Below are 14,214 nucleotides of genomic sequence, written 5' to 3'. Positions count from 1 at the left end.
CTGCGTCTGCACACTATATGGAAACACATTATATGAACACACCAGAGCTGGGGCATTAGAGGCATTTACAGACTTGTGACCATGGCATATTCACAGCCTGTACCTGTAGTTACATGGTTAATATTAGATGCAAAGTAACAGTTTTCATTACCAATACAATTCAAGCACAATCAATACAAATTCAATGAGATTAGCAGGACCGAACAGAAATTATCTTTAAAACCACTGTCAAGAATGAGATTATTTTGCACTATATGAATATATAACATTGGTAAGTAGGGTATAGCACCATTTCAAACAATTGAGTAAAAAAAAGAATACAATAAACAGTATTTTATTAAAAAAGGCACTGCATGGTGAAAAGAAACATTAAACGATCCCTCCCCACCCACGCAAAAATAAAATAACATAAGCATCATACAATGGAATTACTAAACAAATTAAATGAGACATACATCTGCTAAAACCTTTTGTGCCCAATAACTGAGAATGCATTGTACAACATCCTTGATTCTATCATGGTGCAAAACATAATAGTGTTCACATAAAGTTAGTCAAGTAGGCTCCAAATCTCTTACACAATTTGTAATTAATAGTTTCCATGCGGTTGGTTGCCATGAAAGCCATGTTTTTTTGTAAATGACTGTGTAAAAAAAAAAAACAAAAAAAAACTATGTGCCATATTATGTAAATCACAAAGTAACTTTATAGACTATGCCAGGTACCTCAGAAAACAACAAATAGAAAAACCTTGTGAAAGGTGGTCAACCTCTTTAAAAAAAAAATGTCAAAAAAGCAGATACAGTACATGAAACTATTGATTGTACCAGCAAATGTGATTTTTATATTAAATTACTGAATGCTTAGTATAAATTGACAATCTTTTGGCTTTTTTCAGCATGAAAATGTTCCCCTGGCTACTGGTGGGCAGTGGTATCCTACTTAGAACTCTTATTAATCAGCTGCTTTACTAAGCTCTGCTGTGCAACTGCAAAGCCACCAGCTTTCAGCAATGCTGTTTTCTGCGGGTGGCCGAAGAAGGTCAGATAGCTTTTAAAAGTGGTAGCTTTAAGTACCACTAAAGGCATAACCTTTTTTTTATTTTGGATAGAGTGAGGGATGGTTATAGCCCCTCTGAGATTTTTTTTTATGCCACCCATGTCCAATTGGGCAGATTTCCCTTTCTGTCCCATAGCTAAAACAGGAAATGAGAGAAACTCTTTCCAAAGTGAGGGAATTCCTGATTGTTACCAGGGTCACCAGAACTAGTTTCCCCATTGGAAGATTTCCCTACTGTTACTGTTCTGGGGACAAATAAAAGTTCGGGATTTTATTCCATTTTCCCCTTTAGTGAATATGATAAACATGACAAATATAGAGGGTTAATCTACCTAACTGGAACACAGACAACAATAAAAATCCGACAGGTTTCCTAATCCCTCTATACCCTGTCAAAAAGTAAAAAAAAAAAAAAATGCCTTTAGTTATACTTTTACATTACCATAAAACAACTGATATGCAAGAGTTCCAAGTAGAATGTCCCTGTTTATCTGCAGCAGGAAGTTTAATAATTTAATTATTTAAACAAATAGGTAAGTAGGTGGGCATAATACCAGAGTTATTGCTCCAACATAAAATATTCTAGCCATACTGATTGTGAATATGTTTAGTTTTGTTTTAAAAATCCAAATTTAGTACATCAAAAAATGTTTTGATAATTTCTTATAGGAATAGAACTGCTCAATCCAGTAAAGAAGGCCTGCAGGTTAAAAGAATAAAATAATTCAATCAACTTAAGTGGATGTTACCTTATCATTTTTTGCAGTACATTTTTGCCCAAGTTTTACTCTTCAAATACCTGGGCTTAAAAGACCTTCATTTATACTGAGTTTCTTTGAAGTAAAACAAATTACTGCAACTTAGTTGCATTTTGTTGAATATAATAAGATAGATGAGCAAAACTTCACTGATTTATTCTATAAGTGAATTCAACACACATAGGTTGGACTTGATGGACTTGTGTCTTTTTTCAACCTCACCTACTATGTAACTATGTAACCCTGCACTATACAACTAATGCATTTTTATGCCCATAGGAAAAATGGAAACATGCAGCATGCATGTATCAAATATTTCAGTGTGTTTATCCCAACAGCAGAAATGTCAAAACCTTTATATAAGTAAAAAGAAATTTGCAGAATGAAAAATGCAAGAAAACACATGATTAAAAACTCTTACTGCACAAAAAAACGGAATTACAAATGGAGTGCAGAGATGTAAATCGCCTCTATTGATCTGAATAATTTTCCCTGTGCGTTGTGGGTTCCGTATTATACAAGTTTAGTCCCACTACTGGAAGATGACACATGTGTGAATAAGGCCTACATGATATTTGTTTCTAAACAGGTTTTCCAAATTAAGATCTCCTTGATCAGTTTGTACTCACTATCTTGCAATGTATTCCAATTAAATTTTTCTATTACTATTCTTGTTTTGTGTCTTTCAGAAAATCCTTGTACCAGACAAGACACTTTGGGGTTGATTTACTAAATGCAAATAGACAGTTGCACTCTGCAAGAGCAGTTGCTACAGGGCTTAGTAAATGAGCAGAAGTTCTGCTCACTTCCATCATCCAATCATGTGCAAGAAAAAATGCTGTTTTTTTATTTTCCTTGCATGTGATTGGGTACTCTTTGCAAAGTGAAGCTTTATCTCATTTACTAAGCTCTGGAGTAACTGCACCTGCAGAGTGCAACTGCACTTTACAAAGTGCATAGTCTATTTGCCTTTAGTAAATCAACCCCTATGCCTCACCAATGTTTCACATTTTCATTGCTTTTAAGTTCAACACAAACTGTTCACTGGGCGAAATTCTACAAGAAACAAATTATTAACTCTTCACCATCAACTAAAAAAAAATACAAAAACTGACTAATTAAAATAGTCAAACACATAAATGCCAATGTAACACTGAACGTAACTGAATGGGTCTTTTAATAGTAATACGACTTTTCATAAACTTGTTCATGTTGGACTTTTAAAAAACTGATTGTTTAGTTCTTTACTGGATAGTGCCTTGAGAATCAACAAAGAATGCATGATGGTGCTGAATAGAGCTTGTCATCCATATACTGTTTAAATGCTATGATTTCAAGTCATTTCATTTATTAGCAATAGTTAGATAGCATAAGGCCGGCCATAGATGGTTCGAATCTCGGCCTTTCAGCAGGAATCGGCCGAGATTCGAGCTATGTATGGACAGGCTTAATGTACCAAATTGATCAATCGATCAACTTGGGTACAACCAGCCTGCCGGATCTTACATGCGATTATCGCTAGTGGCTGCTATAACCGCTAGTAAAAATCACTGTCTTCTACCGGAGGGGATGGCTTCCCTCGCCCCGCCAGGAGAATACAATGATTTAGCAGGAGGGAATCCCCTGTCAACACTGTGTTGATGGGGGAATCAAGCAAATTTCTTTCCTGCGACTTGTGGTTGCAGGAAAGAAATTTGCACTGTGTATGGTCTGCTTAAGGCCTGAAGATGAATTAACAGGACTGTGTTTTAGTTGAGGGTCCATTACTTTATGCACAGACGTTTGAGCAAGTCCACCCTGAAGATAGGATTGCATCTAAACAAAATAAATGATTTAAAGCTCTCCCCTGGGCCAAATGTTTCACAGTAGAACTCCCATTTTACCTTTTTTTTTATTTGCTTAGTACTTAGTTCGCAAAGCAAAAAATGACCAGATAACCTAGTTAAATGTTATCTCTTAATCTTTATGTTGTACAGAACTAAACAATCCTAAACCCAAACTATTTCTGACTTGCTTTCATACCTTTTATAATGCCATCAAACATAACATTACAAAACATATGTAATATAAAGAGAAAAAAAATATAAAGAGTGTACATTTCCTAATAGGCAGAATACGGAAAATTTGAAACCGTGGTCAACCTGGCAGAACCATCCTCATTGCGCTAAGTGTAAGTGCAGTGTTCTTAAACTACAATACTAATCAACACATGTTGCAGATGCAGATAAATTACAACGAAAAAACACAATTCTTAGGGAACATCTGGAAATTCCATTATGTTCTAAGCTGAAGAACATAAAATTGCATAGTATGGCCATTTGTGCCACAAGCTTGCAGGTCTCTTCTGTTTTAGGTCATTATGTAAGAATGTGACCTTAATGCAACTTTGTCAGAAGAGGAACTTAGAAAGGTCTTGCTTCAATTTGACCCCTCAAATAAGTATTCATGTCTTCTCTGTGCTTTTTTTCCCAGTGGATATATATGTAGGTATAGATAAGTTTTCATTTGTTTTGCATGTAATTTTTTAAAAGATAGTTTATAACTAAGGGTGGAAATGTATTTCCATTATGTAGGACAGAGGAGGAAGCCAGAGAAAGAAGAATGAATGTACTCTGTTGCGTATAATCCATTGGCTTGATCTGACGGCATTTGAACCCAAACTTGGTCATTTTCTTTAAGTTCTAGTACTGCACTTCCAGAAGCTTGGTCCATATAACCTTTCTTATATTCATCATAAGTGTAGGTAGCAGGCACATTGTTCTTATACAAAGCAACCCAGATGTTGGTGCCTTTTATGTGTACATGGTAAGCGAAATAATAGATTCCAGGCACAGTACAAGTAAACATTCCAGTAAGAGGATTATAACCATTGTGACCATTGTACAAAGTCCTTTCAAATTTTATGGGCATGCCAGATGGAGGAAATGGTGTAGACAGGATGGCAGTGAATGCAGGGGCTATTTTAGCAGACAGTTCTCCAGTGCCGTACTGAGGCTTTTCAGGTTTGTCGTTCCCAACAGAACCTCCTTCCACACCACCTTCAGGCAAGTGTAGACCAGCAATGGTTCCATCACCATATATTCCTGGTGGACCAGGTGGCCCAGGTGGACCTGGTAGCCCAGGCTGCCCATTTAAACCAGGGGGACCTGCAACTCCAGTTGGGCCCATGGGGCCAATAGGGCCTGGTTCACCAGTTATGCTATTACCAGGTAGTCCAGGTAGTCCAGGCTCCCCTTTCAGACCTGGTAGTCCTTGTGGGCCTAGAGGGCCCAATGACCCCTGCAATCCCGGAATGCCTGCTGGACCTCTAGGACCTGGTTGTCCTGGAATCCCTCCTTCTCCTTTAGACCCTGGACTACCTACCTGGCCTGGCAAACCTGGAAGTCCCATTAACCCACCGTCTCCCTTTGGTCCAGTTGGCCCTTGATGTCCCTGGGGTCCTGGAAGACCCCTTTCACCAGGTATCCCAGGTTTACCCACAAATCCACTGGGACCCTGGTTTCCTGGAAGTCCTGGCGAACCTGGAGGACCAGTAGGTCCTACATCACCTTTCAAGCCAGGCAAACCATTTTTTCCAGGTAACCCCATTAATCCAGGTAGCCCTGGTGGCCCAATAATTCCCTGTGGCCCTGGTTCACCTCCTTCACCATCAACACCTGGCTCTCCTTTATCTCCTGTTGCACCTGGCATCCCAGAAGGTCCACGATCCCCTTTCAAACCAGGTAGACCAGGCTTTCCATAACCTGGTGATCCTGATAAACCTGGCAAACCTCGAATGCCTGGTTCCCCCTTAGGACCCACTGGTCCTTGTAATCCTGGTAATCCATCTAAGCCTGGTTTACCAATGCCATCAACTCCAGGTTTTCCTGGTGGGCCCTGAGGTCCTTGCAGTCCCCCTACACCAGGTGCCCCAGGTGGACCTACATCTCCTCTGTCTCCAGGAGCCCCGGGTAATCCAACTAGGCCTGGTTTTCCATTCCCTTGTGGACCAGGTGGCCCCATGGGTCCCAATGGACCTGTAGGCCCTCGAATTCCAGGAATTCCTGGTTTTCCAATCCCAGATTCTCCTTTACCACCTTTCTCTCCACGATGTCCTGGTTCACCCTTTGGCCCTGGTTCACCCCTAATGCCTGGTTGCCCAGGAGAACCTTGTAAACCTGGTTTTCCATTAGAAGAAATTCCTGAAGGACCAGGAATACCAGGAGAACCAGGTAACCCTCTAGGTCCTAGTTCACCCCTCATTCCAGGCTCCCCTTTTAAACCAGGTAATCCCTTCGGTCCACTTTTACCAGGCATTCCAGGTAAACCAGGTTTTCCAATGCTGGAAAAACCAGGAGGACCAGCAGGGCCTGGTTGTCCTTGTAAGCCAGGTTTTCCAACTCCTGGTTTTCCTGGGGGTCCTGGTGGTCCTTGTGGTCCCCTTGGGCCAGGTTTTCCTTCTGGGCCAGGTTCTCCTTTAAGATCCATTGGAAGCATTGGGGGTGTATCTGTAAAGATAAAATAGAACAAATTATAAATTATTTGTAATTCAGTAAATGTTTTTTTTACAAAGGTGTAAAGCTATAAACTTATAAGGTGCTGCAAATTATACTGATCATCAGATCTAATTATGTATTATACTTTGCTGCAGATATGGCTTTGCATATTTTATTATACTTGGTCATTGTATATTTTGATACTAAACTCTAGACACCATATCACAACAGATCAAATATGGTTTCTAATTTTTGCCAGCATATATGGCATACTTAGCAGTGTACATGAATGATTTGCTTGGCTGAAATTAAATCTACAAAATAAATATTAGTTTTATAAATATTAGTGACCCCGCCCCCTCTGACGCTACGGGGAAGCCATAGGGATGTCCCCGTGTGTCAGAGGGGGGCGGGGTCACCTGGCGACATCACCGCGTGGCCCCGCCATCAGTTATAAAAGACCTGTCACCTGAGAGGATGGTCATTACGGCGGGTGCCTCCCATGGAGGCGGATCAGTGGCGAGTTTTTTTTCTTTTTCGGTCCGTCGGCGGAGCAAGAGAAAAAGAAGAAGACTTTATGAGACATTTTTATTTTTTTTATTTTTTAATAACGGACTTGTCCCAAGCTGTGTCATGTAATTTTTACCATTTGCACACATTTTTTATGAAATGGTAGGGGTGCATTTGTACCCTGTTACCATTTTACACGGGGGATGGTGAGGCCGAGATCTGGGGGTCCCCTTATTAAAGGGGGCTTCCAGATTCTGATAAGCCGCAGACCCCCACAACCACCGGGCAAGGGTTGTGGGGATGAGGCCCTTGTCCCCATCAACAAGCACCCTCCCCATGTTGAGGGCATGTGGCCTGGTACGGTTCAGGAGGGGGGATGCTCTCTGGTCCCCCCCTCTTTTCCTGTGGCCTTCCAGGTTGCGGACTCGGATAAGGGTCTGGTATGGATTTTTGGGGGGACCCCCACACCATTTTTTAAAAAAAATTTGGCGCGGGGTTCCCCTTAAAATCCATACCAGACCTTTCAGGTCTGGTATGGATTTTGAGGGGGACCCCAACGCCATTTTTTAAAAAATTTTGACACGGGGTTCCCCTTAATATCGATACCAGACCTGAAGGGCCTGGTATGGAATTTGGGGGGACCCCCACGCAATTTTTTTTTTTTAATTTTGGTTCAGGGTTCCCCTTAATATTCATACCAGACCCAAATGGCCTGGTAATGCACTGTGGGGGAATCCCATGCCGTTTTTTTCAATGACTTTTATATGTATTGCCGGGACCAACAATTCATTATAGCCGCGAGTACTTTTAAATTACTTTTCTTCCTTTAGAAATGTCATTTTGCTCTCGGACTGTTCTAAACACGGGAAACATGCGACACTTTACAGGCATACTATAGACACCCCCCAGGTACAAAATTTAAAGGAATATTTCACTTTTATTGTTTCACTTTAAGCATTATTAAAATCAATGCTCCCGAAAAAACGGACGTTTTTAAAACTTTTTTTTGCATTGATACATGTCCCCTGGGGCAGGACCCAGGTCCCCAAACACTTTTTATGACAATAACTTGCATATAAGCTGTTAAAATTAGCACTTTTGATTTCTCCCATAGATTTTTAAAGGGTGTTCCGCGGCTTTTGATTTTGCCGCGAACACCCCAAATTGTTCGCTATTCGGTGAATAGGCGAACACCCGATGTTCGAGTCGAAGTTACGTTGGACTCAAACATCGGGCTCATCCCTATTGATAAGCAACTCTATTTATTGCAGTGAAGCCAGTGTTGAGAAAGAAGTCTTTGCCAGCTTGACAAATGCTTCTCGCTTTCGAGGCCTTAATGTGACGGGTAGTGCCTAGACTTATCTAAATAATATTCCAGCGCACAAAGCGACCATGTTTTGTTTTTAAAGTGATTGTAAACAATCACTTTGTAAAACAACCCATTCAGTTTAAAATAGAAATGAAAAGCAAAACATTTTTGTATAGATATAAAAAAAAAAATTATAAGCACCTTTTTCCCCCTTTTTTTATTTTTATTTTTTTATAAATTATCACATTCCCTCTGTTCATAAGCTGGGGGTAGGAGAAGCAGCAGCACCCTGAGCTTCCCAGTGAATGGCTGTGCAGGGGGGGGGGTGTCAGGACAAGTCTGATCATCGGAGGAAAGTACACTGAGTTCCCAGCATTGCTAGAGAACTGATCACAGTGTGCTCCCCTACTTAGTGTGGTCAGTTTTTAATAGGAAACAGAGGGACTGACAGGAACACCAGGGATTTCCTATAAAGGAAGCAATACACAGAGAACATGGTACTTTCTCATACAAAACCTTTAAGCTTACTTTCTTATGGTGAGTAATTTTAAATTACTTGTGCTGTTTTTCTAAGTTTGCCTTGCAGTGTCACAAGGTGGAATTCGAGAACACATTAGAAAGTAAATCTGCTAATTTCTTAGCAAAAATCAAGTTCAGCATATTTAACACTCATGCCTACTGAGCTCTAAAGGTTGTACAAACTTTGATTTAAATTTGTGGCTCTAAATCTGTAATAGCACAATTTAATTGGCACCAAATATGACTTTTTATACAGCATTTGACACATTATAAAGCTGGCACACAATAGCTTAGCATAAAGTAAGGTTTGACATTTTAGATAGCTACTTTATTTCTAGTTTGCTGATGTCGTCCCATAGTGTAAACATCTCTTTTGTAAACTATATACTAATCAAACTCTGAGCAAGGAAAACAGTTACATAGATATAGGTTAGTTTAGGTTAAACAAAAAAAAAATATCTGGCTTTCCACATAAATGGCTCATAGGCTCCTAGAATCTAATGTTATCTAATTAATAATAAAAAGGCACTAGAATTTAACCGAAAATGTACAGAAGACTTTCCACTACCATATTTATGTAAGTAAGTGCTCATCTCATTAACGTCAAGTCAACCACTTTTCTTAACCACTTCCCGACCGGCTCATGCTGATATACGTCAGCAAAATGGCACGGTGCTCAAAACAACGTACCCATACGCCGCTGCATCATCCATGGCTAAAGGGCGTGCGCACGGCGCCACCAGCGTGCGCGCGCCCGCCACGCCCCGTGGGCTCGATGTCCGCTGATGTGGCCCGCACAGTCATGGCACAGAGAGGCAGAATGGGGAGATGCCTATGTAAATCAAGGTATTTCCCTGTTCTGCCTAGCAACATGACAGGGATCTACTGCTCCTAGTGATCGGGAGCAGTTATCTCTGTCATGTTCTAGTGAGCCCATCCCCCCTACAGTTAGAACATGCTGAGGGAACACAGTTAACCCCTTGATCGCCCCCTATTATTTAACCCCTTCCCTGACAGTTTCATTTACACAGTTAGCATTGCAATTTTATAGCTCTGATCGTTGTATAAATGCCAATGGTACCAAAATAGTGTCAAAAGTGTCCGATCTGTCTGCCGCAATGTCGTAGTCATGATAAAAATCGCAGCTCACCGCCATTACTAATAAAAATAAATTATTATTAAAAATGCCATAAATCTATTCCCTATTTTGTAGACGCTAACGATAACTTTTGCGCAAACCAATCAATATACGCTTATTGTGATTTTTTTTTTACCAAAAATATGTAGAAGAATACATATTGGCCTAAACTGTGGAAGAAATTTGTTTTTTTATATATTTTTTTGCTGATATTTATTATAGCAAAAAGTAAAAAATATTGCATTTTTTTCAGAAATTTTGCTCTTTTTTTGTTTAAAAAAAAATAAAAACCGCAGAGGGGATAAAATACCACCAAAAGAAAGCTCTATTTGTGGGAAAAAAGGGACGTCAATTTTGTTTGGGTACAAGCTCGCACTTCCGCGCAATTGTCAGTTATAGTGGCGCAGTGCCGTATTGCAAAAAAGGGCTTGGTCAGGAAGTCCGTAAACCCTTCTGGGGCTGAAGTGGTTAATTTCCAATCAAACCATGGTGCGTGGTTAAGAGGTTTTACCCAATTTTTATATGCAAACCATATTTTTGGCATGCCCTGTTTTAAATACAATGCTTTAGAGCACATCACAGCATTTTAACTGGAATGAGGTCAAGACTCTCACATGGCCATTCTAAAATTCAGATTTCTTTCTGTTTGAGCCACTCTCAAGTTGATTCATTCCTGTCAACATTTCAATGCGAATGAAGTCAGGACAGGAATTGATATGATTTGAGTAGGTGAGGTAGAAAAAAAAATCCTACATCATTATACTTCCTTTACTTTCTTTCACTACTGGGATAATGGTTTTGCGTTTGCATGCATTGTTCTCTCCGGAAAAATATTATGGAAAAGTTCAACTTTTTTTTTCCTGAGATGGGCAGAAATATTTCTTCCGCCTTGGCAAACTTCCATAAACACCACTCCTGTTTATTGTTTTCCTTGGGGTAGACTCATGAATGCAGACATCGTTGTGAGATGTATGCAGATCCTTAAGTGTCATCCGTGTTTTCTCCTTTATCACTTTCAAGATTATATAGAGTGCCCTTGAATTGTCTTTGTGGGACACCCACTACTAGGGAGAATTGCAACAGTGCTGAATTTCTTACATTTTTTAAATAATATGCTTGACATAGAAATCATTAGTAACTTATGCTGGGATCCCCCCAAATCTCTTTTAATTGGATCATGTTGCACCAGAAAATAAATGCTGTGGAAGGGGGAATCACTTCCGCAGTGCTATTCTGTTCTGCCGGTGGGGAGCCTTCCTTGCCGGCAGAACACAATGATCACATGCAAGAAATCTGACAGGCTGGTTGTACTTAAATTGATTAATGAATTGACTTAAGTACAACCAGCCTGCCCATAGAGGAATGAAATCTCGGCTGATTCCTGCTGAACCAGCCGAAATTCGATCCATCTTTGGCTTGCTTTCCCGTTTTGCAGTCTCAAAGCTGTAAAAATTTTGGAGAAAATGGAAAAATCAAGTTGTTTTAAGAAGCGTTATTAAACCCAGTACTCTGCATTCACTACATCCGGTCTCCCACAGTACACAGAACATGGAAATGCAATTATTTTACTGTTGTGGGTTCAGTAACACTTTAAGCAATACAGCTTGGTCAGCAACTTGTACCCAACCTGTGATTGGACAATAAAGGACAATCAGGACACTCATGAGGTTATCATCACTCTGCTGTCTCTTCCTATGACTGAGAGCAATCTACAAAGAAAAATGTGTTCTAATAGACCTTCCCAGTGTGTGAAGAACAGATTAATATCCTCTGTACAAAATACATATTTATGCAAATAGTTAGATTAAATTATGAATTGTATATCTCCCATGAGTGTAGCATTAAAATGTTACTAAACCGAGGACCCTGCATTCAGTATATCTGGTCTCTCACAGTACACAGAACGTGAAAATGCAATTATTTTAGTAAATATAAACTGCTAAATACCTTTTCTCATCAGCAGTTGTAGCAGTCTTGTGAATTCTGTTAGTGTCTAAGTAAAGTGTGTAGGAGGAGTTTTAATTTTCCCCTGATTGTCCTATAAGACTGCAGGGCCCCTGGCCCTTTGTCTGAACAGTGCTGATTGGCCCTGTGCTGATCACATGCACTCTCCCAAGAAACAAAAAACTCTCTAGCAATACACACCAAATTGAGCATGTGCAGCTTGTCTCCTAATGCTCTGTTCTATCAGGAAATAGACTGGAGTCAGTGGAAGAAGAGGAGGATCAGAGAAGACAGGATCAAACAGCCTTTATACACAATGCAGAGGATTAACCCCTTAGGTTCCACAGTGAGTATAACAAGCATGCTTTACTGCATATACAGACTGATTTTACTATTATGGATTTAGTAACACTTTAAGGGTGTAAGTAACACTAAAGTGCTTCAACAAAGTATTTTTTAAATGTTTTCACACTACCAAACATATGAGCTTGGTGATGACATGTATCTAGCGCCAATATAAAAATTGCTGCTTTAATATCTATGATACAACTTCACATGGGCAGAAGGCCAACCTGGGAAGTCTATAGCATCAATCAGCCACGATGCTGTTTGAGTTTTACCATGATGAAGCATGACCCAAAAGTAAACATTTACTAAGTAATTCTTCATGTTGACTTATTCATGTAACAAAGCCACTGATGTTATTTCAAAATGTATTTCTCGAAAAGATCATTTTCTTTTGCAGCATTGCCCATTTAATGGAAACATGTCAGTAATCATTTCTACCCTTTTAGTTGAAGATAAAATAGTTTTTGGTGAACATTAACACATCACTAAATATAATTTTGTTAAATGCAAGCAGTGTATTTTTTTACATTTTAGCTTGTATCAGCCTTTTGTAGTCCCTGTACATCAAGGCTGGAGTATGAAAGGAAGAAGCGACACAAAGAGCAAGTCATGCTGACAAGATGCATGCTGATAGGAGGAGAAAACAGAGTGACAGGGAGATGAGCTCACTACTGCGCTTCTTTTCCAGTCACAGACTAGGACCTGTCCGCTCTGAGGAAACTGGATGTATGATGCTGGCTATCAGAAGTAAGACATCTAGTGGTAGAAATGAAGTACTGTCAGAGACAGCTATTGAAGCAGAGGTAAATAATGCAGAAAAGGCTCATTTTTATTTTATCTTTTGTTAGGATATTAATTTTTGTCTTGTTATTTGTGACTGGAGTTCTGCTTTAAATTTTTAATTATTTATATTATTTATAGTTTTACTGTAACCTTTTTACATTAGTGGTTCCATTACGGTTTGTTTGCAAAGTATACAGAGCATTCGACTAAGAAGCCCATCAGCTGCTAATCTACAAGACTGTCTCTCTTCTTTTTTTTTTTTAATTCAGATTTTATTTTTAAAGTTTTTATAACAAATAATCATCAATAACACACAAAAAAAAAAATTTGCCAAGATATTCACAGATATTCAAAAATTCAGAAATACTCCGGAACAAATATGCCTCATTTCCACTGAGCGGATCGGTTCGGGTCGGTACAGTTTGGAAGGCCTAGAATGGTCCGGCCTATTCAGGTGAGCGTTTCCACTGCAAGTTGGACCACCAGGGGCCATACGTGGGATTAGAAAAAATGCCTAGCATGGCGTCACACGTCCGCCAATCAGTGGAATGTATCGTAGCTCCACCCTAACTGAACTGTACCATTTTCTATGGCCCCACATCTGAAGCAGGACCCTGAATGGTGCGGTTCGGTTGTATGGGCCGCTTTCATAATGGAAACACTCAAAATAGCGTACCGTACTGAACCGAACCAAACCGATCTGCTCAGTGGAAACGAGGCAATAGTATATAAGAAAACTGACAGGCCTTCCCCGTCTACTAAAAGTATTCCCAGTCTTTATTATGGATTTAAATTGAAATTAGAACATGATGCATCTATCCATTTTCTTCATATCCTTTCAAGCTTCTGAAAAGTATTGCATTCAACATAAGTGTATTTTTCAAACATTACATATTCATCTGTTTCCAAAACCCAGTCCCCAAGGGTAGAATGATTGGGTGAAACCCAATGGGAGGCTATCAGTGTACGTACTATAAAAAGTATGTATACTATAAAAAGACATCTCATAATAGCCACTGTCTGATCACAATCCAGGCTAGTAGAATTTACATATCCCAAAAAACATAAAACAAGATCTGGAGTCAGCACGGTATCATATAGATGTCTCTAGACTGTCTCTCTTCAACTGAAAATATACATGGGGCTATATGAGTTACAGGAGAGATGTCACCCTCTTATCATTTAGATATGTGTTTGAATAAAGCTGAACAGCAGGAGGCCAAATTGTTCTAGGCAATTCACAACGTAGCAGCAAAGTTACAGAAAAAAACTGCTCTGAACATGCCACTTGTTGGTTGTCAGTGGTAAATATTAAATGTTCACATGCATTAGTTCATATTTAGCTAAAAATAAATAGAACATTTTAAATGA

At 39.5% G+C, this 14,214-nt stretch overlaps 1 protein-coding gene across 1 annotated transcript in view; it reads right to left on the bottom strand.

Moving 5' to 3' along the window:
- Positions 1–318: 318 nt before the first annotated feature.
- Positions 319–14,214, bottom strand: part of COL8A2 (collagen type VIII alpha 2 chain) — a 220,393-nt gene continuing 206,497 nt past the window's right edge. The window contains exon 4 of the mRNA XM_073615604.1: positions 319–6,304. Coding sequence (XP_073471705.1) covers positions 4,383–6,304 — 1,922 coding nt within the window. The 3' untranslated portion in view covers positions 319–4,382. The remainder of the gene's footprint in view (positions 6,305–14,214) is intronic.

Source organism: Aquarana catesbeiana, linkage group LG02 (assembly GCF_042186555.1).
Source record: "Aquarana catesbeiana isolate 2022-GZ linkage group LG02, ASM4218655v1, whole genome shotgun sequence".
Taxonomy (NCBI): Eukaryota; Metazoa; Chordata; class Amphibia; order Anura; family Ranidae; genus Aquarana; species Aquarana catesbeiana.
Note: the sequence above shows the minus strand (reverse complement) of the source record. Positions and strands in the feature narration are given on the sequence as shown.